This window comes from Myotis yumanensis, unplaced genomic scaffold (assembly GCF_028538775.1).
Source record: "Myotis yumanensis isolate MYYU_CA2020_CCGP unplaced genomic scaffold, mMyoYum1.0.hap1 SCAF_2, whole genome shotgun sequence".
In the NCBI taxonomy this organism is placed as follows: Eukaryota; Metazoa; Chordata; class Mammalia; order Chiroptera; family Vespertilionidae; genus Myotis; species Myotis yumanensis.
The window spans coordinates 209,328,543-209,355,753 of NW_027223753.1; the positions used below are offsets into that span (position 1 = coordinate 209,328,543).

At 57.6% G+C, this 27,211-nt stretch overlaps 1 protein-coding gene across 1 annotated transcript; it reads right to left on the reverse strand.

Moving 5' to 3' along the window:
* Nucleotides 1–644: 644 nt before the first annotated feature.
* PDXK (pyridoxal kinase) lies at nt 645–26,745 on the reverse strand. Its single transcript, XM_070407106.1, has 11 exons — nt 26,488–26,745; nt 13,388–13,442; nt 9,204–9,308; nt 8,554–8,637; nt 7,836–7,882; nt 7,195–7,280; nt 5,941–5,986; nt 4,003–4,114; nt 2,841–2,977; nt 1,237–1,303; nt 645–949 (listed from the first exon to the last, which is right to left on the reverse strand). The coding sequence occupies exons 1-11, from the start codon at nt 26,572–26,574 to the stop codon at nt 837–839; spliced, it is 939 nt and encodes a 312-aa protein (XP_070263207.1). The 5' UTR covers nt 26,575–26,745; the 3' UTR covers nt 645–836.
* Nucleotides 26,746–27,211: the final 466 nt, after the last annotated feature.

Below are 27,211 nucleotides of genomic sequence, written 5' to 3' on the forward strand. Positions count from 1 at the left end.
GGACCCTCGTCACCAGCAGCTGGGGGCACACACGCGATGCTTCTGCTGTTGTGTCACCAACTCGGTGAGTTTTCCAAAAGGAGCCAACGTGGCATCGCCCCGACCCCTCAGCCCCGCACCAGCCTTCCCTTTCCTGGCATCTCTGCGCCTCGTGCAGCTGGTCCCTAAAGACACTCGTGGGTTACAGGGCGGGCCCGCTGATACTGGTAAGATCTGTGGACTTGCATTTTCGGGGTCCTGGAAGGTCCCCGCCAAAGTGACTGTGCACACCTGTGTGTGTCTGGGCCACCGGCACTGACCTGTCCATATGGTGAAACAGAGCAGGAGGTTGGAAGTGCCCAGGGACCTAACGAGCAGCAACGTCAGAAACAAACTCCTGAGGCAGGAGCCAAGAGGGAGCGGTCAGAACGACAAGAAAGGTACTTGGCGTAACTCGTCCTCAGAGACACACAGACACAGCCCTGCCACAGGGGACACCTCAGTGGTGGGAGCCCACTCGACCCTCTGGGGGCAGCAGCCCCTCCCACCATGTCCCCCGTCCCCCAGCTGGGGAGGACACCCCCAAGGGGGTGACCATAGAGCTGGTTTTCAGGGAGGCCCAGGAGCCTTCGTGGGGAAGGGGGGCTGGGTCTCCAAATTACACATTTCTGCGATCACTGTGTTATTTTTAAAAAGCACGACTGGCACATTTTCACAATTAAGACCAGTGGATGCTGGACACTCACAAAAGGAAAAAAATATCAAGTTTCGGTCACAGCTCTAAGGCAGACGTTACGTTTTTCACAGGGATGACGACGGAGACACGGCACTGCGTGAGCAGGTGGGCGCAGTAGCCCTCACAGCACCGTGGCCTGGACGACAATCTCCGGGTTCTCGATGTCCCTTTTGCTCTGGACCATCCTCAGCTCCAGCAGGGCCGGGCTGGGCTTCTGTCCTTCCCCGGCCTGGGCTACAGAACAGACAGTGCGTGAGCCTCGGGGCAGAGCAGGGAGATCGCCTTGGCGTTCCCAGTTGGAAGGGAGCCCGCTGCCCCCATTCCTACAGGCCAGGCCAGGGGGACAGCGGGAGCCCCGGGGACCCCATTCCTAAAGGCCAGGCCAGGGAGACAGCGGGAGACCCGGGGAACCCATTCACAGTCGCACAGGTGCCACCTCTCCCCCTCCCACCGCTCTGCCTGAGGCCCCAAAGCAGGAGGCTCTCAGGATCGCGAAGGCGCCTGCGGGTCTGCGGTGGTACCTTTTGCACACTTGATGGTCCGCTGCAGAACGTGGTGCATGGCTGACACGGTCTTCTCACAGGCCACCTGCGGGGAGGAGGGACCACTGTGCCCAGCCACCTCGAGACCGTCCACTCACCGTGCTGCCCACAGCTGCCTGCATGGGCACTGTCTCTACCCGGAGTCACCAGGGCGCTGGCTTGGCCAGCACATGCTCCCCCAACCAGCTGGGCCTTCCCCCGGGAGACTAACAGAGCTGAGCAGGTGCCTGCATCACTAACCTGCCCCCCTCTGGGCCAGACAGCTCTGGGGAGGGGCTGTGACGCAGGACCATACATATTGGCTGGCACGTCGTAGATGCTTAGTGTTTCTGGGATGAATTAAGTATAAAGAATCTACACGGGAAAGAACTTGTGCCCCAAGGTCGGCCCAAGTCATTGCTCACAGTTAGACTTGGGGCTCAGCAGGTGCCGGGGAAGCAAACAGAACTGCCTCCCCGACTCCTGGACCCAGGGCCCCTCCTAAACCAACTCGGCCTTCAGAGACACAGCCCTCCTCTGGGCACCACGATGCCACCGCCTGGACAGATGGCGCTCCCGCTGCTGCCAATTAGACTGGCAGGTCTGCACTCTGGGCAGGCTGGCCTTCAGGGGGGCAGGAGGGTGTGAAACCAGCCAGGGGAGGCACGTTTTGGCTTCGATGGGTAGGTGAGAGGGGAGGAACCTCCGAGCTAGCCTGGCATTGCACAAACACAGAGCCCAGATGTGCTGGGGAGGCCTGGACCCCAGGGGAGATGGGGCTCCTCTAGGGGCTCTGCCAACAGCTTTAGAGGAATCCATTTCCAGATCCTGAGCTCAGAAGTCTGCCTTCCCACACTCAGGGGCAGAAGGCCTCACCCACCTGACGACATTTCTGTAACGCTGCTGGAGGACAGGCCTGGCTGTCAGCTGATGGGGCATCAGACAGAACAGTATGACAAGATACTCCGAGGCTGACAGCAGGAGGTCAAAGAACACCCCTGGGAGTCCTGAGCTGGACCACAGAGCGCACAGAAAACTCCCGCACCCCAGTTTACCAAACCAGCCCAGTGGCTACATTTGAGGACACACTCGCACTGACTGCTCTGCTGACAGGGACTCCCCGGTGCCGAGGCTGCACATCGCAGTCCTGAGCCAGAGCCCTCAGATTTCTGCTGACACAGCCTCCCGGGCTGGGCCTGGCACCCGACTTGGGAACGAGAGACACTGAGCAGGGGTGCGGCTGGGACTCAACCAGGTGTGGGACATGACGTGGCAACCAAAGCTACGGAGCCCTCACACCCTCCAGCTCTTTAGAACAGTGGTTCTCAACCTGTGAGTCGCGACCCCTTTGGCGGTCGAACGACCCTTTCACAGGGGTCGCCTAAGACCATCCTGCATATCAGATATTTACATGACGGTTCATAACAGTAGCAACATTACAGTTATGAAGAAGCAACGAAAATAATTTTATGGTTGGGTCACAACATGCGGAACTGTATTTAAAGGGCCAGAAGGTTGAGAACCACTGCTTTAGAGGGACATGACAGCCACGCCCCACAGAGATGAAGGGATCAACGGGGGCAGGAGGGGCGCGCCCTGCTGACCTTGAGGTTATTGGGGTGCTTGTGTGTCCACGCCAGAAGCATGGCGGCAAACAGGTCCCCGGTGCCCACAAAGACGGCGTCCACCTTGTGAATGTCCATGCGGATGCGCTGTATCGCCACGGAGCCATCAGGGTGCCCTGGGGGACAGCAGACCCTCACCAGCAGAGGCCCAGCCCAGGGCCCCAGCCTGCCCTCCTGCCCGCTCAGCCCCTGCACTGCACGTGGAAGGGTCATGTCACCCACGGAGGCTCAGTCCGGCTGACCCCTGGGCTCAGGGCCCACCCGGTGCCCCCAATACTCCACAGCGGAGAAAGTGAAAGGTGGGAGCCCCAGCTGACCACCGTCAGGACGGCGTGGGGGGACTGCGCAGCTGATGAGGGGCCGGACCGTGTGATCTGTGGAGGGAGCCAGAGTAACCATGGTGCCTAGAGCTGTGGGGACTATGTGAACTTACTGAAGTGTGTGAGCATGTGTGCAAGCCTGAGTGTGAGTTTGTGAATGAGCATGTGCAAGTGTGTGTATGCATGTGTGAGTGCATGTGCTCCTGCACACAGATGCAGTGGGAGCCGTGAGAAGCTGCTCTCTGGGGCAGTGGGAGTGACCCAGCCCCGGTCATTTTAACGCTGTGCGGAGCCACCGACCCGGTGGCACTCACAGGATGAAACAATGAACAAGCAGAGCATGAAGTGAGCTCAGCCCAGCCCCAGCTCTGTGGGAGGTCAGGCGTGTGGACCCCTGGTTCCCCGAGAGCCTGGCTCCAGCAGGGCCGTTCCCGGTGACCCCAGAGGTAAGTCGGGACGTTATCCTCATGCTGCCGGCCCCATCATGGATGTCGAGGGCTGCTTGGCGGCCATGGGGGAGGTGGCAGCTCCCCATGCTCCACTGCACCTGATTCATGGAATCCTTCCTCGTTCTGATTTAGCCTCATCTTTCTCACGATTGGGGGTGGGGGTGACAGGACTTCAGGAAATTGCAAACCTTCTCAGAAGCCTCAAGGGGCATGTGGAGTAAAGGTGTGGAAGGGCGCTCAGTGCTGGGGTGGGGTGGGGCAGGGCAGGGTGGGGCGGGCATGGGACTCAGGGGTGCACAATCAGGTAGTCACTGCCCCGTGGGAAGGGAGCTCAGTGCTGGGGCGGGGCAGGGCGGGGCGGCTGAGACTCACGGATCCTCTGGCTTCCCAGCACAATCAGGTAGTCACTGCCCCGCGGGGAAGAGAGGTCGGAGCTGGTGATGACCACGGTGTCGGGGCCCATCGAGTGCAGCACGTCCATCACCTGCCAGGCACAGGGAGCACATCAGCCAGGGGGCTCCCGAAAGCCGTCACTCCTGCCCCTCAGCCCTGAGCCCCAACAGCCACGCACAGCGGCCCGCACACCCCCATGCACTCCGGCGGGGTTTGGCTTAAGGGCAGGAAGAGGGGAGACAACAGAAGCTGAGAACCGGAACCCACCCTGACCGGCCCCTGCCCGTCCAGTGACAGCTTTGACAGGTTACAGCTACCGTCCCCTTTTGCTCGGCTTGAAGTCTGAGAGCACGCGCCTGCCGGCCCCCATCTGCACCCTACAGGTGCCCACTTCTGGAGGAAGGTGCCCACCAACTGGGCCAGCTGTCCTTCCTCATCTGGGCTCCACACACAGCACACACCAAGCAATGCTGGGCTCCCACCACTTGTCCGCTCTGGGTAGCCACTCACTCACTCGCTTATGTATTCAACAAACATCTACTGCTGTGTGTCCAGCAACATGCTGGGGGCTGGAGGCTCTCTGCCCTCGAGGGCACAAGGCCGTGTGACAAAATACCCACCGAGGTCCACTCGGGCCTCAGGAGAGCGAACCAGCTGAACCGAGCAGGGGCCCGGCCTGGAGAGACCTGGGCGGAGGCAGAGGGCCTCATCGCAGGCAGGAGGCGCATCGCCTGCCTCCCGTGGGCAGCGCCAGCCAGCGGAGCCACACCATCTCATGGGGTCGGGCGGAGGGCCTGGGAAGGCTCCCGGGCAGACCGTGAATCATGCACACACATTCGGGACTTCTCGTGCTGGGGACCGGTGTGGACTCCAAGACACAGACCCTTGGGCTAGGGTTCAGCTCTCCCCATCACAGCTCGGCAGCTGCGTCCCTCCTCTCAGCCCAGGGCCTCGGGCTGGGGCCACAGAGCCACGAGGAGCGGCCACTCTTTAACTCGGCTTTTCTCTAAGAGCTGTAGGAGACCCTGCCTTCCTTGTGCAACTGCCGCAGAGCAGTGCCTATGATCATGCGAGCGGGCACTCCCTGCTCTAGAGCTGAGTGTGGGCTGTGGGAGACGTGTCCCCCACCTCGCGTGCACGCGAGCACACACACACACACACACACACACACACGTGCACACAGGGGATAGGCCAGCTACCCCTCCACCCCCCCGTACCGGGCACTGTGGAGTTCCTCTAGTTCTCAAAGTGAGGGCTGCCTGTACCCATGCCCGATCCTTCCCCACCCCAGGTCATCTGGCTTGGCGGCCTCAGAGCAGGAGGAGGCTCCCCACTCTGCTCGCCACTGTGGGACTTTGTTACGGCCGCCCTGTGAGCTCAGCAGGGACTCCTGCCAGGGCAAAGCAGACAGTGGGTTAACCCAGTGGTCAGCAAACTGTGGCTCGCAAGCCACATGTGGCTCTTTGGCCCCTTGAGTGTGGCTACGAAGTTTCAATCGCACTGTACGTGCGCGCCCGCATGTGGTATTTTGTGGAAGAGCCACACTCAAGGGGCCGCAGTTTGCCGTCCAGTGGGTTAACACAAACCCGACAAGCATGAGCTGTAGGAGGCCCTGCCTTCCTTGTGCAACTGCCTCAGAGCAGTGCCTGTGATCATGCGAGCGGGCACTCCCTGCTCTAGAGCTGAGTGTGGGCTGTGGGGGACGTGTCCCCCACCTCGCACACACACACGTGCACATAGGGGACAGGGGTGGGCAGAAAGGAAACTGACAATGCAGCTCCCTGGCCCTCGGGCTAGGTGACAGGCAGCCGGGTGCTGGCCCCTGGGGGGTCTGTCTCCCATCTCCCAGGTGTGCAGCGTCCCCTCCCCAGGAAGCAGGCCGCCTGTCCCACGCCAGGACCTGGAAGGCCTCCTTACCGCTAAGGCTTCTTCCTGGCTGTGGATCTTCCTGCCAGTCAGTAACCTGAAAGACAGGCAGGCACAGGTGAGACGCTGCTTGCTGGGTCCTGCCTGGAACATTCCCAAAGCAACAGCGGCACTGGTACCCCCGCCCGCCCCCCGCCCCAACCCCCACAGGGAACTAACTCAGAGCCTGCTGGCCATCATAGGCCATCACGGACCAAGTGGCCACCATGATGTGTCTGGGGACCGGTCAAGAGTAAACTTTAGGCCCAGCTGGGGTGGTTCAGTGGTTGGGCGTCAACCTATGAACCAGGAGGTCACGGTCAGGGCGCATGCCCATGTTGTGGGCTCAGTCCCCATTAGGGGGCATGCAGGAGGCAGCCGATCAAGGATTCTCTCTCAATCATGGATGTTTCTAACTTTTTCTCCTTCTGCCTTCCTCTCTGAAATCAATAAAAATATATTTTTAAAAAGAGTCCACTTTAGTTTTAAACGGGAACTAGCCGCACACCCCTGGCACCGGGAAACGCCCCTCACACCCTCAGTGCCTGGTTCTTCAATGCGTGAGGTGGGGCCGTGCAGCCCAAGGAAGGCCCTTTGATACTGGGCAGAGGGCTGCACACGCCCCTCCACCTCACGAACAGATCTGGGAAGTGGGTGACAGGGTGACCGCCCGTGTCAGCTGCATGGACTCCCTTCCTTGTGCAGCACAGAGCACCTCTTCCCTCACTCTGTCCCCAAGACTCTTGCTGTTCAGGAGTAAAATAACCACATGCGCCCTGACCGGTTTGGCTCTGTGGCTAGAGTGTCGGCCTGCGGACTCAAGGGTCCCAGGTTCGATTCTGGTCAAGGGCATGTACCTTGGTTGCGGGCACATCCCCAGTAGCGGGTGTGCAAGAGGCAGCTGATCGATGTTTCTCTCTCATTGATGTTTCTAACTTTCTATCCCTCTCCCTTCCTCTCTGTAAAAAATCAATAAAATATATATTTTTAAAAAATTAAAAAATAAAATAAAATAACCACACGCTACTGCTGACAGCTAGAAAGAAGTCAGATCGGCCCTGGGCGCCTCGTCACCCTGGCACGCAGGGGGCAGAGGGCTCCGACTCGGGGAGGGCCTGCTCCCACCCCGGTGCCAGATCCACTCCCCTGAGGCAGGACCTTCTGGGGAGCCGAACCCACAGAAGGGATGTGGGGACACTTCCTGCGCTGTGTCTGTCACTGTCCTGTGGGGAGGTCTGAAAGCTTTGGCCATTTCTAGTCACTTACTCAGCCTCGAACTGGTTGGGAGTTATAATGTCTGCAACCGGCACCACCTTTTCTTTGTAAACAGGGAGGAGATCCTCTGGAACGTACTGAAGGAAAAGGAGAGAGGGACAGGCTGACGCACACAGAGGAGGAGACGAAACCAGAACATTCGAGACCAGCTCAGGGGTCCCCACGTAACACCAGGCTCCCCACCGTGGAGACAGGCAGCGCAGGGTGACCCAAAGGGCTCCACACGGGGACAGTGAGCCCGGCCTGTCCCACTGCCTGTCTGTGTACGGCTCAGGGGCCGAGGGCAATTTTAACATTTTTTTAATAGTTGGGGGAAAAGTCAAAGGAAGAGTAACACGTTGTGACACATGGAAAGACAGAAAATTCAAATCTGTGTCCGTACATGAAATTTTACTAGAAAACAGCCATGTCTGTTGGTCAGCAAATTGGCTGCTTTGGCTACAACAGGGATGCGTGGCCCTAAGATACCGACTCTCTGGCCCTTTTATGGGAAACCTCTCTGCCAGCCCTGCCTCCCCCGACCGAGGGCCCCGCCTCCCCCAGAGCAGCGCCCTGTCCATCAGAGGTCGTGTCCTGCTTTAGGATGAGCAATAGCTGTGTCACCGCACTCACACGGGCGTGACATTACTCACCATGGAGCCTTCGCCTTCCCACTTGTCACCCATCACCGGGTCGCACACTGCGGACACAAAGGGCATCGTATCAGCAAGGGCTGCAGCCGGGGAACAAAGAGCCTTTCACAGGATTTTTTTATTTTTTTAATCCTCACTCGAGGATATTTTTCCATTGATTTTTATCGAAAATGTTGGGGGGCGGGGGGGAGACAGAGAAAGAAACATTGATGTGAGACACACAGATTGACTGCCTCTCACACATGCCCCAACCAGGGTCAGGGATCGAGCCTGCAACCCAGGTACGTGCTCTTGGCCAGAATCAAACCCGGGGCCCTTCAGTCCCCGGGACAACGCTCTATCCACTGAGCCAAACTGGCCAAGGCCTTTCACATGATATTTACTGTTAAGCGTCACCTGCACCTAAAAGCTTGGGGACGCATGGCCTCCATTCTCATTTACGCATTACCTGGAATTCCCCACTTTGTCATCCGGGCCACCTGGTGCATCAACAACCTCAAATGCAGTGACCTTTGCACACTGACGCTGATAAAGCCAGTTTACAGCCTGCTTGCCTCCCCACAAAGATGCCAGGTTTGCGGTGAAGGTGTTTCTACCCCCTGAGTTCATGCGTACAGGCTGGGAGGTGGACCATGAAGTTGGGATGCAAGAGGGAGGCTTCCACCCAGGCACAGGCCCCAGGGGCCCCCACTCCCGCAGGTGACAGCCCAGCGCCTACCATACACCAGCCGGGAGTTCTGCTGCTTCAGCTCCCGCACGATGTCCACCACCATGGCCAGGAAGGACTTGTCCCTCGTGTACCCTGTGGGAGGGAGAGCAGGCTACCCGATAAAACAGAAGGCTCACAGCGACCGACTGCGGCAAAGGGAAACCATCCTACGGCCAGGGTGAAGACCAAGTGTCCCCCAACAAACGCAGCCCGCGAGGGTCCCCGGGCACTTCCCAAAAGGAATAAGCCTCGGTGATGGGTGTACAGGGGATGTTCTGTTCTGTCCATTTCAACAAATATATTCACTTTTAACCACGTATATAAACACAAACAGGTACTCTTTTTTTTTTTTAACCAAGGGTGGGTATAAATAAGACCAACGTACCAGGTGGGAGCGTGTTGCTTACTTGGGTGTTTCACCCCAACCTCTTCCCAACACCCCACTTGGCCCCACCCCATGCGCACTGCAACCCCGATGTGGGCCCAGAAGTGTAACTTGGCCTGGACAGGACCAAGTGCTCGGTGGCATGCGCCACCCCTCCTTGAAGAAGGCAGGGACCAGGGACCAGTCGGGTGTGGGGTGCTCTGGGGCTTCGCGAGTCCATCCCAGCTGGAGCAAGGCTCGCAGGTACCAGTGCCTGCTCCCGCAGGGCCCTTACCCGTAAGCACGTAGTCATATTTATTGACGTTGTTCAGCTTCAGACCTTCGTACACCTCGTGGAGCTCGTCTGCGTTCAGCACCTGACCCTTCCAGTGTGCGTAGCCTGGGGAGAGGAGAGCAGTCAGGGCCTGCGCACACGGCACACGGCACACGGGTGAGACAGCTTCACCTGATCGCCCAGACAACCTCGATGACGCTGGTGGGGTGAATGGTCCCCTCCCCAGGGGCTGACGCGGGGACTGACTGAGACCTCCCAGGCATGATGTCTCAGTGGGCTGATCCCTGTGGGTGCCCAGCAGCCTCAAAGTGCCCCTGACAGCACCCTGGCTGACACTGTCTGTGGTTGTAATTATTGGCATCAGGGCTCACACCTCCCACCGCCAGTTCCCTCTGAATGAATCCAAGGCAGCGAGGGCATCAGCTCTCCAGGCTGGCCCACGGACACCTGTGGAACCTGTGTCACACTGACAGGATGGGGAGGGGACACTCCAAAAAGGACACGCCAGGATCACACAACTGGTCACTTCTCCCTGTCTTTCGAGGGGGCCCCTGGGGATGTGTCCCCACACGTCACAGTCACTTCCTTTACCAGCTTCTACTGTGTATATTTCCCCATCCAGGCTGAGTTGCTTAATCGCTGTCATCTGGGCACCCTGGCAGGTAAGGGCTTGTCACATCCCAGCTCCCTGCCCCCCCCCCCACCCCCTCCACAGAAGGTTGAAATGCGGCCAAAGCAAGTCTTGGATCAAATCGTGACCAAGAGCCAAACGTGAATCAGAAATGGGCCCAGATGCTCAACCTGCTCTCGTCCCCGACAGGCATGCAGGTGCAGACAGACATGTGAGCATCCTGAGGGGACCCGCCTGCCATGTGGAGCCCCTGCCCACAGAGGCTCAGGTGGGGACAGGCCAAGGGCTCCCAGTTCACCAGGGGCAGGGCCACGCCATGGACACCCCACACTTCACCCATGAGAATTCCTCCTGGTGGCCTTTATGGCAATGGGAGGCCCTTAAAGTATGTGCTTCCAAGCACGTAAGTAAAAACCACGGGGAGTTATCCCTACAACCCTCCACATGGAACACCGGGTGGTGATCTGCACTAACTCAGACCGCCCAGAGCCAGGCTGCTCAGCCTGGAGGAGGAGGAGAAGGGCAATGGCGCCTTCTGCTGGCAGCCTGTGTGCATGAGCAGGAGTCAACCTGATTCTGGAACAACTCCAACTGTCAATGCGATTCTGCAGGCAGCGTGGCCCCGGGACACTCAGCTGGGGCAAATCATCTGTATGTCCCTTGAGAGACACCAGCGTGAACTGACACGGGAGGGTGAGTCTGTTAGCAGAAGAACCTAATTGACCCCATTCATCAGATACCCTCGGGGTCAGCAGGGTCAGGAGGGCCAGGCAGGGAGAGTCCAAGAGCTCTCCAGTGCAGGACTCCCCTCACCGGCTCTCGCGTTCACCAAATGCTGGCAGCCTCTGGCTGTGTCCCGGGCAGGTGTTTGCTCAAGGAAGGCTGGGCGGCAACAAAAATGCTGCAGGCCCAGAGTGGGAAGAACAGTGGTCCTTCCTGCCCCTCCGTTTTCCAAACCTCCTTCCGACCAGGATTGGTTTATTCCCATTGCCCGTGTAGCATAGTCGAGTCCTGGAGCACCACACACTGGGCGGCTCCAACACAGTCCTGGAGGCTGGAGGCCGAGGCCCAGGTGTGGGCAGGGCTGGTCCCTCCCAAGGCCTCTCTCCTGGGATTAGATGACCCCTTTTCCCTGTGTCCAAACATGGGTGTCCCTCTATGCCTATCTGTGTCCTGATCTCTTCGTAGGGGGACGACCATCATGTTGGATTAGGACCCAATCCAATGACCTCATTTAACCTTATCACCTCTCTACAGAGCCCATCTCCAAATACAGTCATTCTCTGAGGTGCTGGGGGGTCAGGGCTTCAACACGTGAATTGGAGGGGACACAATTCAGCCCATCAGAGCAGCGGTGAGGGTGAGACACACAGCCCCCCAACAGGCCTCAGACACCGGGCACCAGGGCAGAGCACAGCCTCTGTGAGACCAGCTTCCTAACCAGCCTGTGGCCGAAGCACTAGCTCCGGGGCCTCAGGTGCCGGGTGCCACATGCCACACTACCACAGGGCACGGGTCTGAGAAACAGACCAGCCTCATTTCTGAGCAGCAGGGCGTGGGCAGGGGTGAGGGGAAGAGAGATGGGCTCGGGGCACAGCGAGGCATCACCTGGCTACTCCAGGTCGAGGGGTTGGCACCTGAGCCCAGAGGTGGCCTTGGGGAGACCTCCCCCTGTAGGCCCTCAGATTAGGCTGCAGAGACAGGGTGCTCAAAGTCACCCACAGGGGGGGCTGCCTGAGGGATCCTCTCATCAGGCAGGCCCCACATGGCATCTAAGGCTGGACTGGAGCAGGGGGCTCCTCTCTGTGGGTGAGGAGGCCCATGTGGGAACCAGAGGTGCCTCCCTGGGAGAGAAGTCCCCTCCCAGCCCTACGCATGCCCGCATCTGCGTAGGCTCTAAGGCAGTGGTTCTCAATCTTCTGGCCCTTTAAGCACAGTTCCTCATGTTGTGACCCAACCATAAAATTATTTTCGTTGCTACTTCATAACTGTAATGTTGCTACTGTTATGAATCGTCATGTAAATATCTGATATGCAGGATGGTCTTAGGCGACCCCTGTGAAAGGGTCGTTTGACCGCCAAAGGGGTCGTGACCCACAGGTTGAGAACCGCTGCTCTAAGGCAAACTGTGGTCTGTTCCTCATCCATCCCGCCCGGGGCCGGCAGAGGCCTCCCTGCTTCAGACCCGTCAGGATAGCCAGCGCACCATCACCTGAGAGGGTCCACAGGAGGCAGGAGGAGCCGTCACCACCAAGGCCCGGAAGGCCCCTCCCCTCGCCCCTGCAAAGGGCAGCAGGAGTTTCTGAACCGAATCCTTGCTTATGTTGAGCTAATGTCATTATGGCATAATATAATATTCACCAATAAGTTTAATTCCGTCACTTGGTGTCCAAGCCAGTTTGGCTCATTTACTTTAAAAAAAAAAAAAAAAGGAAGAAAGGAAGGAAGAGCCCGAGGCTCAGTGGTTCGATTCGATTCCCGGTGAGGACACATGCTTCGGCTTGATCCCCAGCGTGGGGCATGCAGAAGGCAGCTGATCAATGATTTTCTCTCATCATTGATGTTTCTACCTCCCTCTCCACTCCCCTCTGAAATCAATACAAATATATTTTTAGAAAGAAAAGAGAAAAAGGGAAGGTGGTTGAAACAGCCAGTAAAAACATGTGGGATTCAGGGAAATTCACTGGATTGACTCAAACTTTTTGGGACTTTTTCAAATTTCAGAGCGCGCAGCACACTCCGCAAAGTGAAAGCAGGAAAGGACTTTCAGGGCGAACTGTAGCCTTTTCATCCAAACCCACACAGAATTCCTCCCTCCTTGTTTATGACCTATCATACCCTCTCCCCTTCCAGGAAAAACTGTACCCAGGAGAATTACAAGAAATCCCTCCCGAGGGCTGAGGCCAAGGCACCACCCACGGTGCCCCGCCAGGCGGGTCGGAGACGTCTGTGCCCGGAGGTTCTTCCTGGATTCAGAGCAATCTCACGAGACGCAATGTGGGGACCCTTCCAAGAACCGAGGAGGCTTTGTCCTCCTGCCTCTGCGGCCGTGGGGAGCGTGGGGTCAGGGGCTTGGGGAGCAGGGGGCTCACCCCTGACAACAAGGGCCTTCCAAGGGCACTGCCACTCACACACCCTCCAGCCAGCAACTCCACTTCAAGGCTTGTCCAGAAACCCGTGAGGTCCCCGTGCGTGTGCTCTCCCAGGCACCAGTCTCTAATAGAGACAGTCAGGGTCCACCCACACGTCCACCTACAGCCATGGCGGCACGGGGGCATGAGCACACTCATGTAAGAGTAGGTGCTAGGGGCACCGTCCTTGTTTTACAGGAGGAAACTGAGGCACCACCTCCCCTGGTTACCGCACCTGCCTGGCCAGCCAGCGCAAAGCCTCGGGGCTAAGACTCAACTGGGCAGTCCACCCTGCAGATAGGAGACCCCAGCCCTCCACCCTCACACACGGCCGCCCCTCCAGCTCTGTCAGATGGGGCACAAGACCCACATTTCTAAAGGGACGTTTCTCACACCCACACTCAGCTGAGCCTGTGCCTTACCTGTGTGGTTTGAAAACTGGACAGAGTTCACAGCGTCGATCTCAAACCCCAAAACCTGCAAGACAGACAAAGAAGGACCAGATGTGAGAGAGCCTGTGGGCTGGCAGTGACCCCCCTGGCCTAGAGGAGGGGAGTCCACGCAGACTGGGCCCCCAGGTGCAGGGCCCAGGAGGGTCTCCCCGAGCCAGGCTCCATGTCCGCACTCTGTTGGTGTCTGTGTCAGGTGATGGGCTGTGTTCACTCCTTTCCACAGGAAATGTGTGGGGAAGCAGCCAGCCGGAAGGGCTGAGACACAGAGGCCACTCGCCACAGCTGGGACTCAACGCCTCCGGATCACTCCTGGAGATCCCACTGATGGAGCTCGCAAAGAAACCCGTGAGGCCACCAACCAAGACCACACCCCCATGAGCCACATACAAGCAGTGGCAAGCTGGAAGCCACCAGGGAAGTGTGAGGCCAATGCCCTGCCCAGGGTGAGAAGGTGACATGCCCACGAGCTCAACTCTGACACAGGAGACCTGACTGACCAGGCCAGTGAATAAGGACAAGAGGCCCAGGAGCAGGAAAGCCTCGAGGTCACTCCAGGACTTCTGGTTGGCCTGCTCCACTGACTTTACTCCTTTCCCTTCCCCGAGCTCAAGGGGAGAACAAGAATCTTTTTGTTTTTTGGTTGTTTTTGTTTTTTAAATATATCTTATTGATTTTTTTACAGAGAGGAAGGGAGAGGGATAGAGAGTTAGAAACATCAATGAGAGAGAAACATCGATCAGCTGCCTCCTGCATACCCCCTACTGGGGATGTGCCTGCAACCAAGGTACATGCCCTTGACCAGAATCGAACCCGGGACCCTTGAGTCCGCATGCCGACGCTCTATCCACTGAGCCAAACCGGTTAGGGCAACAAGGATCTTTTTGTAACACTGATCCACAAGACAAAGAAAGGGAGCAGATGAGAGATTTCAACAAACTGTGGAGTAGCTGAAACACACACTTCCCATGCCATCCTATATAATAAAAGCCTAATATGCAAAGTGTCTGGTCACTCAGTTGCCCGTTCAAGCAATCAAAGAGTAATATGCTAATGATATGCTAAGGCTGCTCAACCACTCGCTATGATGTGCACTGACCACCAGGGGGCAGACAGTCGACCGGTCAATTAGTTGCTATGACATGTACTGACCACGGGGAGCAGACACTCCAACAGACAGGTTAGCTTGCTGCTGGGGTCTGGCAGATCAGGACTGAGCAAGACAGGCCAGACATGCCCTGGAGCCCTCCCATGTCCCTCCCCAGGCATGATCGTGCACCAGTGGGGTCCCTCAGCCTGGCCTGCACCCTCTTGCAATCCAGGACCCCTCGGGGGATGCTGGAGAGCTGGTTTCAGCCCGATCCCACAGGCCAGGCCGAGGGAACCCCACTGGTGCACGAATTCATGCAGTAGGCCTCTAGTTAAATTAAAATCTCAGTGCCTCCTGGGGGGACAGGTAAGAAGTGGGTCCATCATCTATACAGTCTCCCAGAGAGACAGGGCAAGAGAGAGCAAGTGAAAGAGACAGTGTAAAAAAAAACCCAAAAAAACCCAGAGACTGAGAGCCCGGCCGGTGTGGCTCAGAGTTTGAGCATTGACCTATGAACCAGGAGGTCATGGTTCGATTCCCAGTCAGGGCACATGCTTGGGTTGGGGGCTTGATCCCCAGTAGAGGGCATGCAGGAGGCAGCCAATCAATGATTTTATCTCATCATTGATGTTTCTCTCTCTCTCTCTCTCTCTCTCTCTATCTCTCTCTCTCTCCCTTCCTCTCTGAATTCAATAAAAATATATTTTTAAAAAACAGAGACTGAGAGACAGTGTGAGACAGATAGCAAGAAACAGAAAGTGTGTATGGAAGAAACGACAGAGAGGACAGAAGTGCAGGGACGTGCTGGCCCTGGGGCCTCCCTCCCCTCCATCTGCCATATTCTGCTCTAGCAACCCCTCCTTCTGTGCACCGACGACCTCCAAGTCTCATCCTAGCATTCAAAATAGACAAAAGGACATCCACACTGTGGCTTCCCATCACTCTCAGCACAGCCAGCCTCCTCCCCCTTCTCCCCTGCACACTCCCTTCTCCCAGTCGGGAGCGGCTGCCCCGGGCGGGGACGGTGCGGCAGTGACGGGGAGCGGGTGGACGTCTGTGTGCTGCTCTCCGTCCACGTCTTCACGGGGGTGGCGGTTACACAGGCGCATTCACTTCGTGAATTCATTGAGTGACGTGCTCAGGATGTCTTTTTAAACATTTAAAGCCGGTATTATCAGAACTTAAAGTGATAAAAAGTACAGTCTTATTAAAGTAAAAAGTTAAAATGGGAGCTTTGCAATTTCCTTGCCTGATTTGATGGCCTCCTGGACACACATACAGTTTGCAGTCTTTCAAATCCTGAAGAATCAGATTGGAAGCGACACCAACCCTGACAAACCTGCCAAAAGTCCCCTCTCCAGTGCTTCTGGGTGTGGATAACCCATCCTCGGAGCTGGCAAAGGCGAAGTCGCTGTTTCCTGCTTTGCAATGACAGTGAGCGCTCAGCCCATGGTTGCCATCGCCATCTCAGATGCCAGTGACACGGGCGTGTTCGCCAGGATCCCAGGCTCCTCTGAAGGCACCTGGCAAAGCCCGGGTGCAGGGCTGCGCCAGACCCAGAAGGAAGTCAGCACAGAGGGCCGACCTGCAGGGTTCAGGCCTTGGGCCCTGGGGAAGGACCTCCTGTTGTTCAAACCCAGGCTTCAGCTCCGACCCCCTCTGTGCTGGGCCCCGTGGAGCGGGGGCTGAGCGCTGGGACTCGCACCCAGCTCAGCCAGTGGCCGCCTCTGGGCACGGCCAACAGGGAGAGAGAGGCTGGGGGAGGGAAGGGCTGTACCCCAGCAGCTCTGTCCTCCGATCCCTGGCGGTGACATCCATACTGTGGCTTCCCATCACTCTCAGCACAGCCAGCCTCCTCCCCCTTCTCCCCTGCACACCCCCTTCTCCCAGCGTTAAGTTCCAACTCCCCAACCTCTTCTCTACTTAAGGCGGGTGTTGGGCTGCTGGCAGGGGCCTCCCACACGATACCTGTGTTGCCCTTTTCCCTTTTCTGTTCTCCCGATAACAACTGTCTCTATTAAACTCTCTGTGAATAAAATTGCTGTGGTTTCTGTTTCTGGACTGGCCGCAGCCTCTACACCTTGTCTCCTCCAGCCCCAGAGGAGCCAGAGACAGGCTGATTCCTGGCCCAGGGGAATCACACACACACACACACACACACACACACACACACACACGGTGAGCCGCAGGGCGCTCCCTGGCATTCAGCTTCGGCATGGGGGGCAGATCTGAGTTCCCACCCTTGACAGTCTGCACATAAGTCACAGGACATGGGAACAGACCAAGACGCCTGTGGACCCTGCTGACTGACAAGACCACCGCATAAGAGAGCAGCTGACAGGACAGAGTGCTGGTCCCTGTGGGTGAGAATCAGGTGGTTTTATAGCAAAGCCAGAGCTCACACAGCTACGGGGCCCCCGTGGGAAGCAGCGTGTCAGGGCCCCATGGCCCTGTGCACCTGTGCACAACCCCATCCGAGTGCAGGTGGAACGCGTGAATCTGACTATGTTCTGCAGCAAAAGGCAGCGTATCCACGTGAGTCTGATCTAATTACACGCGTCCTTCAGCAGTAGGGAGTTGCAGGCTGATGGGCAGAAAATGAGAGCGATCTGGATGAGAGGACTCCATGCACATCGCTGGCTTCGAAGACCGAGGCCGCGTGATGAGCCACGCAACTGTGTGCGTCAGTGCTATATCACCCACCACTGAGAGCTGAGTCAGAACACGCACTGGTGAACCGTTAAATGCAAACGCAGGGGCTCTTACCCTCCCCTCCCCAGTTCACTGCGTGGCCGGGCTCTGGAGCTCTCCACGCTGTGGATCTCACGAGGCAGGCGCTGTGCCTCCCTCCCACCTCCCCCTCGAGTGGGTGTCGAGCAGCCAGCGGGAGAGCTTACACCACAGAAACTGGCACACGCACCCCCCCCAAGCTAGCTGTCTGTTGTTAATCCTCACCCGAGGATATTTTTCCAATGATTTTGAGAGAGAGAGGAAGGGAGAGTGAGAGACACAGAGAGAGAAACATCGACATGAGAGAGACACGGCAATTGGTTGCTTCCCACACGGCCCCCAGCTGGGGCTGGGGATCGAGCCTGCAACTGAGGTATGTGCCCTTGACCAGAATCAAACCAGCGACCCTTCAGTCCACAGGCTGACGCTCTATCCACTGAGCCAAACCAGCTAGGGCCAAGTCAGTTTAACAGTTACTAGCACACAGTAAAAAGATATAAACTGTCATTTTAAGAAAAAAGAAGGGGGTGGGGGCAGCTGGGGAGAGGGCAATGGGGGGAAAAGGAGACTATGTAATACTTTAAACAATAAAGAAAAAAAATACTATGTTTGAATTTAAAAAAATAAAGATACTATGTTTGAATTTTTTTTTTAAAAAAAAAAAAAAGGAAAAAAGAAAAGAGAAAGCCCAGGCCGGGTAGCCCAGGTGGTTCCAGTGTTATCCCGATACCAAGGCAGTGGGCTTGATCCTGGGTCAGGGCACACACAAGAATCAGCCAAGGAATGCACACATAACTGGAACAACAAACTGATGTTTCTCTTTCTCTTTTTCTCTAAAAAGAAAAAAAAATCAATAAATATTAAAAAAGAAGAAGAAGAACAACAACAACAACTGACTAGTTCAGCCCAGGGTGGGGTCAGGGGAAGGAAGGCCTTTCGAGAGAAGGGATACCACCACCTCTGCCATCTCTCGCTGCAGCAGGAACCCTGTCCCACCAGCAGGAGGCTGGGTGCTCCTGGAATTTCCCCGCCCGAGGGCCCCATCCCTGCTGTGGCAGCCCAGTGCAGGCTATTCAAGGGCTCCTCACTCCAGTTCCTGTGAGCTCCACCACCACTCTCCTCGTCCCTGCCCAACCCCTAGATGTACCCCCTGAACCCTAACCTTCCCGGGCTGCGTGCTCCACCACCACACCCAATTCCACGGATTCCACACTGTGGCCACTTCCTGACCCTGAAACGTCGGAAACCTGTGAGCTCCTCTCTGCAGCCCAGACCATCACTCACTCAGCCCCCGGGACTCTGTTTAGAACCTTGTCTTCTCGGCTCTGCACCTGCACTTGGTGGGGTTTTGATGGCTTAGGGACGCCCTGCCAACCGGGAGCCCCCCAGGATGAGTCCGCCACCCCGGTGCCTCTGAATGAAGCCAGCGGTAGCAAAAGCCCCAGCCTCAGGCTCCACTAGCAAAAGCACTCCCACTTCAGAAAGACGAGGTGCCCGCACTGAGCGTGCCACCACTCCCACTCTGGCTGCTGAGAGCGGCGGCTTCACATGACCACATCAGCAGGGCTTAGCCGAGGAGCCAGGGCTCAGATCCAAGAGGAGCCACAGATTCACAGCCAGTCGAAATCAGGGTACTGCTGGCGAGGTCCCTGGGCAGGACATGCTGCCTGTCAATGCTAATCCACCCTTGGCACGTGGCAGGGGACCTGGACTTGCTGCAGGGAGAGAAGTGGCAACGAAGAGGAGACGTGTATGGTATGTAGGAGGCACTGGTCCTGCCCAGAGAAGCCACTCAGACTGCCTGCTCCAGGGGTCAAAACAAGCTCATGCCAGTGGAATGGCCTGGAAGTGGCTCCAGCTTCCTAGCCCTGCCAGCCTGTGGGGGAGGCACTTGCAATGATCGGAGCACGTGTGCCCGGAGAGCTTTCCAATGCTCCGCAGCCTCCGAGCCACAGAGGAACACGGGCGTAATCAGGGTCTTCGATCCACGCAGGCACCCATCTCCTGCCCCAACACAGACCTCAGTCCGCCTTTCCGGACACAGCACCCCTCCTCAGGGATAGCTGCACCTGCGGGGGACATGAAGCAGGGCTCCCGTGTCAGCCTCGGTGGGTTCCCAGCGGCTGCACACCCACTTCGTGGCTGAATCATCCATGCACTGTGCTAACAGCGAGGCAGACGCAGCTCTGCGATCCGCCCTCGTCACAGCGGCAGCGGGAAACGCTGGCATGTTCCAGGGCAGCTCCTCACGCCGCCCAGACCGCCTGGTTCCTCTAGGGGAGAAGTTTGTGTTGGGCAGCAGGAGGCGCCTGTCTTCAAGAACCTCGCTGTGGCTTGTTTTTCAAGACTTTTAGCCACTTGCATAGGAATCAGAATTAGGAAAGAGGGGACATGAGTGTCGTGTCTGCTGTCATCCTGATCGTCTTGTCCCTTCCACCGCTGGTTACCGGCCAGTCCTGCAATTCAGCTGGTCCCCCACCCACCATCCTCTGGTCTCCAACGGGAACTCCTACTGAAAACAGCCCTGTCTTCCACGAAGCAGCCTCCCGGGTCCGCCTTAGCCACTTCTGTCCCCTGTGTGCGCCCTTGATTCAGCCGTCACAGCCCTGGACCCCACCACCTCCGCCCATGCACACCAGCGCAGTGCACCCGCTCCCTGGCTTCACGCTCCTGCCAGGCCCTGCACAGGGTCAGGGTCTGCTGGGTGGCACTGCAAAGCCCTAAGAGAGAGGGTCTCATCCCAAGCTCCGGTGGCACCTGGGTACAGATGGGTAACAGGGCGGCTGCTCTGGGTGGCCCATGTCCCCATGCCTCCCTCCTTTCTCCTTGAGAAACCCCCTGATTCTGTCCCACAGCGTCACTCTTCCAGATCACTCTGAATAGAACGGGCTGATTCTCGATTAAAAGCTCCATGGGGTGAGCAATAGGGGACCACCACGCCCATGAGCTGCAAAGCCAATCAGCCCCCACCACATGGAAGCCATCTGCTGGCAGATGCTCCCTCTCCTTCCCCGTGAGGGCAGCGCTGCCCTGTGAGGGCGGTCACTTAAACAGAAGACAGGATCCCACCACGCAGAGAACAGCAACACCACACAACAAAACTGCACATACACATGTTCAAGCACGTATACACCCATATGTACACAGATGCACATCTATGCCCACAGCACATGCATGCACACGCATACCCACACCTCGCATGCATGCGCACACACGGTGGGGAAAAGATCAGAAAATGGAACCAATTAAATTCTTGCTCTTCTCCATGACAGGCCAAGAGAAACAGAAACCTCAACCCCAAACTAAGAAAGGAAGTTAGAAATCAAGATATTAAGCAATTCAGGACTTTCTTGGAGAAACAGCACAACCAACATCCATGTTCCAGGACGGGAGCACGTCTGGATGAGACCGGGGATTCCAGCAGGAAATGGGAGTCACACGGCACAGAGGAACGCGGCAGGTCTGTGCGGCCTGGATGGCCTGGGGCAACGTCTGGAGGACGCCCAGGTCTCAAACCCGGCTGGTCGCTCCCAGGGACTGGATGGCTGCTGCGTGGGGTGGGAGGGAGGCGTGCTTTTTGGCAGCGGCTCTTGTACTGTTTGCTAAGGATGTGTCACCACGAAAACAGTTAAGACAGAAACTAAGTCTATGAACGGGCAGGGTGCCCCATTCGGTTGGTTGGAAAGTCCTCTCGTATATCAAAAAGGTTGCAGGCTCAATTCCCGGTCAGGGCACCTACCTAGGTTGCCAATTCGATCCCCGGTCGGGGCAGGTATGGGAAGCAGGCGACTGACGTTTCTCTCCCTCTCCCTCCCTTCCTCTCTCTCTAAAACCAACTTTTTTAAAAGGGTAGGATGCCATTCTTCCAGCATCTTCCAAATGCAACTCTGCTGGAGAAGGTCCCTTGTATCCTGGGGACTCTAAGGAAAAAATGTAAAGATCTTCCAAGGGACTGATCAGAGGCCCCCTGAAGTTCACCCCGGGGCTCGGGGGTTCTCAAAGGTGAGAGGTGGACATGGCTCCTTGCGGCGCTGTAGCGGTCCCGGGGGACCCAGTGGTGGCTCCAGGAGAACCTGGGGTGAGCCGCCCACAGGAACATGTGGGCTCACACGCCCAGGTCCCTGAAGCTCTGTAGCTTCTGTTGGGCTCCAGCAGCCCCCTGGGGCCCCCAACCTCTGCTCCAGCTACTGTGGCCAAAGGAGTCTGAATCCAGGTTTCCCCGCCGGTGCCCCTCAACGCACCTGCGGCTGACCTCTCCTGCTGACCTCTCCTGCACAGATGGGCCAGAAGAGCCAGAGAATGAGGCTGATTTCTGCAGGCCCCAAAGTGAGTCACCACCCCCGCTCCCCAGAGTGTCTTTGGGGCCCTACGTGGTCTGGCTCAGTGGACAGAGCGTGGGCCTATGGACTAAAGGGGTCCCAGGTTCGATGCCAGCCAAGGACACAGGCCTGGATTGCAGCTTCGATCCCCCCACCCCCCAGTAGGGGGCGCACAGGAGGCAGCCAATCAATAATTCTCTCTCATCACTGATGTTTCTATCTCTCTATCCCTCTCCCTTCCTCTCTGAAATCAATAAAAATATTTAAAAAAAGAAAAGGAAGTGTCTTTGGGGCCTCCTGTGGTCTTGCCTTCCTGTTTCGGTGACACCATATTTAAATGGATTTTCAGCTAAGGCTCTGTTGCTGGTCACATTAACATGTTCCCCTCAATATTAAAATGTACTATGGACTTGCTGCACCAGAGTGCTGACACGAATCCAAAAGCAGGATCAAGGTTCTGTTCCCTTCTCTCTCTCTCCCCCCTCCCCCGCCTTTTTTGTTGTTGTTAATCCTCACCAGAGGACATTTTTTCCATTGCTTTTTCAGAAAGAGTGGAAGAGAGGGAGGGAAGAGAGAGCGAGAGAGCGAGAGAGCGAGACATCTATGTGAGAGATACATCGACTAGTTGCCTCCTGCACGCACCTCTACCTCACCCCTATTCAGGGTGAGGAGCAAACCTGCAACCCATGTATGTGCCCTTGACAGGGAATCAAACCCAAGACCCTTGGTCCAAGGGCCAACTAACCACTGAGCCAAAGCAGCCAGGGCCCTTCTCTTTCTTCCATAACATTTTTCTCTGCCCGTGGAAGGTGGAGCCCATGGGCCGGCCTGCCTGAGACTGTGAAAGGTGCACTTCAGGACCTGGCAAAAAGCGGTCTGGGAACCTCAGCCCTGAAGACTCACAGGCATCCAGTGGCACAGATCAGCACCAGGCTGACTGCCGACCGAGGAGCACCTGGGCCGAGCTCCGGCCAGGGGGCGCCCTGGGAGCCAGGCACCCTCTGATCACGAGGACTGTTCTTGCGGAGAAAGGAAAGGGTGTCTAAGCTGCTCCAACTTGATCAGTAACCAAGGGAGCACAGTCAGTGCCTGACCGCGGTCTTCCGTGGGGCTGCCACATATATTTCCAGCAGTTCCAGCGGAAAAGATAGCGGTTAGAGAAGGCAATACCTGTTCTCTCTACATCCCGGTAAATCTGTAGAAGTAACTGCTTCCAGACCTTCCCATGACTCGCAGCTCAGGAGCTTGACGCCCCTGCCGTATCCGAACATTCTCCCACCTGCCGTAAAGCTGAGTCCTTGGTGTGTGTAACTCCCTGGAACTGCTGTGCACAGCTGCATTTCCCCGTCCTCAGTTGGGCCAAGTGAGAAACTCGATGCTTAAACCTACAAAGGTTCTGCTGGCATCACTCTGCAGGTGAGGCTGAGGAAGGCTCAGAAGGCCAGAACTCCAAGACCGGGGACACCAAATCAGGCCCCACAGGCAGCCTCTCCAGCCCTCGCCACACCCATTTTCCAGTCTCTGAGTGGCATGAGGGCAAATCTGTGCGGCCCAGCCGGAGCCGACCTTCTCCAGTCATTTCCAAGTTCTCTTTCCACACTCAGCTGTGAAAGCGCCTGCCCTTGGAGTCTCTAGCTGCCTGGTGTCAGTAGTAGGGGATGCCTCTGTCCTGTGGTGGCAAAGGCTGGTTCAAGCCCCATCAGTAGGCCATCCCCACCCATCTCCCTGCGTCTCCCTGCTCCAGCGGTGCTCGGGTGTGGGGGTGGGGAGCACCCCATAGCACTAACAGATCAAGCCCCAAGAGTTAAGCTGAGGCCAAAACAGGCCTGCACAGGCTCTGCTCAAAGAAGCACTAAGTGGGCAAGTGCAGAGAGTCCAATGAACGACGATATTTCTGGAAACTGTTCTTGTCATGGGCTGAACTGTGTCCCCCAAAATCCTTATGTTGAAGCCCTGACTCTAGCATCTCAGAATGGAACATTATTTAGAGCCTAGAGGACCGAGGCACGAAATTCATGCAAGGGCCTTGGCCCTGGCCTCCCGCCCGCTGCCGCTGGGGGGGCCTCTGCTGCAGCCCCCACCCGCTGTGGCTTTGTCTGGAAGGAAAATTCGTGCAAGGGTAGGCCTTCCTTTCCCTGGCTGCCAGCACTGGCTTCCCTCCAGCTGCCTGCAGGCATCCGGGGCCCGGCTGGCTTCCCTCCAGCCCTGGCTTCGTCAGGAAGGACGTCCGGAATGGCGTCCGGTCCAATTAGCATATTACCCTTTTATTACTATAGATGGAGCCATAACAAAGGTGACTGAGGTTAAACAAAGCCTCTAGGGTGGGCCCTGATCCAGCATGATTGGTATGCTCATAAGAGAAAGAGATTAGGGCACAGGCACACAGAGGGACAACCATGTGAGGACACAGGAAGAAGGCCCCCTCCACACGCCAAGAAGAGAGGCCTTGGGAGAAACCAGCCCTTCCCACACTTTGATCTCAGACTTCCAGCCTCCAGGGCTGGGAAAGAAGAGACATCTGTGCCTGAGCCCCCCAGTCTGCGGTATCTGTTACAGCCACTTGAACTAACACAGTTCTGTTTGAGTTCCAGCTGTGCAGGGAGCATGTTCTTTATTTTTTATTTATTTTTTGTTGTTGTTAATCCTTAATCGAAGATATTTTTTTTTCCATTGATTTTTTTTTTAGAGAGAGTGGAAGGGAGGGAGGGAGGAAGAGAGAGAAAGAGAGAAAGAGCCCTGACCAGTTTGGTTCAGTGGCTAGAGCGTCAGCCTGTGGACTGAAGGGTCCCAGGTTCGATTCCGGTCAAGGGCATGTACCTTGGTTGCAGGCACATCCCCAGTAGGGGGTGTGCAGGAGGCAGCTGATCGATGTTTCGCTCTCATCAATGTTTCTAACTCTCTGTCCCCCTCCCTTCCTCTCTGTAAAAAATCAATAAAATATATTTTTTAAAAAAAGAAAGAAAGAGAGAAAGAAACATTGATGTGAGAGACACACATCTTTGGTTGCCTCTTCAAGGTCCCTGCTTTCCATGACCCCCATCCTGCCATGCTCCTCCTAAGCCTCGGAAATCTTAAGGGGAGGAAGTGCAGGGCTGGGAGATACGTGTCAGCAACCCCCGCCCATGACAGGAGGAAGGAAATGACATGACCCTTGCCCCCCAGCCTACGTCCCATAAGCCCCAGCACACGTGCCCATAAGTGAAGATGCTGGGCCCTGAGGAAACCCCAGGTTAAAAACTGCAGCTCCGGGTTGGTGGCCTGGAGGAGCAGCCTCTCTTGAATAATTTGGAAAGCATGGTTTTGGTGTGGAAGTTGGAGGCATGTGCCTGGGAGTTCAAGAACAAGGGACATCACTGCAGGACCCTGGTGAGCAGAGGAAGGGAACCGTTTGCCCTGTGGAAAGACGAAGGGAGCTGGGACGGGGCAGAGGGCACAAAGAAGCCAGCAGGGAACTCACCGGACACTTTCTGCCAAGGGCGGTTCCCATGGCTCCCCGGGCAAGGCCAGGCTGGAGCTGCTGCTGCCCTTGGGCAGCGAGCAGAACCTGTTCTCAAAGCCCTCCTGCTTCCACCTCCCTGGGCTGCCCCTGCTCTGCCCCAGGGACCCTGCAGCTTCACCCCCCCCCCCCCCACACACACAGTCCCACCCCAGTGGCCCTATGCAGACTTGCACCTACCTGCCAAGTCTCCCCCCTATCCCCCCACAAGCTAGGAGTGAAGAGGCATTCCAGAGCAGTGACCAGGAGCGGGGACTGTGGGACACCCAAGTTTGCAGGGTGACTACCCCACGAGTCTGCCCTCTGCTGGCCAGAACAGGAGGGATGAGGACCAGACCTGTGGAGCAGCTCACACATCAGGGCTGGCTGGTCACTTTGAACTTGAACCTTTGTACCTCTCCACCTTCAAGTTTTTGCTCCACTATTTCCTCTTCAGGCTTTGGGTATGGCAGCCTCAGGTCAGCCTCAAATTCGACTCGGAAGCTCTGGCACTTCCTGTGGTCTTTCTGGCCAGCCTGCGCCCCTGCAGGTGGCCCTTTATGCCCTGTGGGGCCAGCCCTGGGACCTGCCATGCCTGTTCCTTTGCTCAAACATCAACCCAAGGGCAGACAGTCCAGGAGAGTCAACACCTTGCCAAGGTGCCCAGTGCTCCTGCTTGGCCACAGACCAGGTGCCCAGCACTGTGGTGCTGCTTATTGTCCAGCAGCACACCTCACGGCACCCAGGCCTCCTCCTGCCCTCCAAGGACGGCAGTATGAAGCAGTGAATGCCCAGTGAGCCACAGGAAATGGTGAGCCCCTCAGCAAGAACAGCCCAGGGGGAAAGCCAGATGGAAAGATGGACACACTGAAAGAGCAGCTTCTAAAGCCAAACCCTGCCGGGGCCTGAACTGGTCTGTGGGCTCTTCGTCTTCAGAGCCAGCACCTGCAGGGAGACCTCCCCTGCCCCATGGCCCTCCAGCGACCACCTCCCGGAATGGTCAGCGGCAGGGTGGGGGCTCACATGGGGGAAGACGCATCCTAGCTGGCGGGGCCTCACTGTGAGCTTCCTTCTCCTCCTCCGTCCCGGCAACCTGACCCACCGCGGGCAAGGGCAGAACACAGCGCCCGGCAGGTGAGCACTGCAAACACCTGCCCTTCCTGTCTCATCTGCTGGGGCATGGTCCGGGGCATGGTCCGGGCCACGGCGCGGCAGCTTCTCGCCCCCGGAGAACCCGTCTGCTGGGGTCAGGAAGCGGGAAGGGGTGGGAACCGCAGGGTGCGCGAGCCGAGCACGGAGGCTGCAGCCGAACTCGGCGCGCCCGAGCCGGCCCACCCGCAGGAACCCACCAGGCGCTCCTAGCCAGACGTGGACCCGCCAAGGTCACGCGGGCCGGCCGTGGCCACCCGCCTCGGTCCGCGCGGCGGCTCGCGGGACACCGCAGGTTACGTAAGCGTACCTGCAGCGGGAACGTGGCCGCCCGGTTCCCCACGTAGCCGCGGACGACATGGCTCTGGATGGAGAGCACCCGGCATTCCTCCTCCATGCCGGCCTGCAGGGTTGGCGCGGGGCCGTGCGCGGCGGGCTCTCCCTGCGTGAGGCACTCGGGCTCTCCTCCGGTCCGGGTTCCGCGGCGGCCCCGCTCGGCGCAGGCGTTCGGCTCGGACGCCAGGCCGCCTGCCTGTGACCTCAGCGCGGCTGGAAACCCGCGGGTCTGGCGCTGCGCGGGGGCGGGGATGGGGCGGGGCTGCGGACAGGCCCCGCCCCTCGGGCCCCTCAGGCCCCGCCCCTGGGACAGGAAAAAGCGGAACCGCACTCCCACCCGGCCCCCCGCCATTCCCTTTTTCCAACTCCCCGCTCCGGATCGTGGCAACCGACGTCACTCCGGGCTCCTGCCTCGTGGAGGGGGGCAGCTACCCCCCAAAATGCTGGGTTTGCCCTTTTACTAGTAATTTTACCAGGAAGGGCACCGGAGCGGCTCCCATTCATTCGAGTCATCGATTCATTCATTGACTCATTCATCCGGACCGCCAGCTCGCGCCCCGCCTCCAACCTCCGGCCCCGCGCTCCGGGCGCCCCGGGACCACCAGCGGGTCTGCCAGGAACAGCCAGGCCGGCGACGCGCGGGCGCAGCTCCACGGGAGATGGCGCGGGCCCGGTGACCGCGGAGGCGGGCGGGGCTG

Excerpts from the sequence above, each read along its gene's own strand:
- PDXK (XM_070407106.1), bottom strand. The coding sequence starts at position 26,574 with ATGGAGGAGGAATGCCGGGTGCTCTCCATCCAGAGCCATGTCGTCCGC. Across the intron at positions 2,978-4,002 it reads GCTGGGAAGCCAGAGGATCC|GGCACCCTGATGGCTCCGTG; the intron begins GTGAGTCTCAGC and ends GCTGTCCCCCAG. Across the intron at positions 950-1,236 it reads GACCATCAAGTGTGCAAAAG|CCCAGGCCGGGGAAGGACAG; the intron begins GTACCACCGCAG and ends TCTGTTCTGTAG.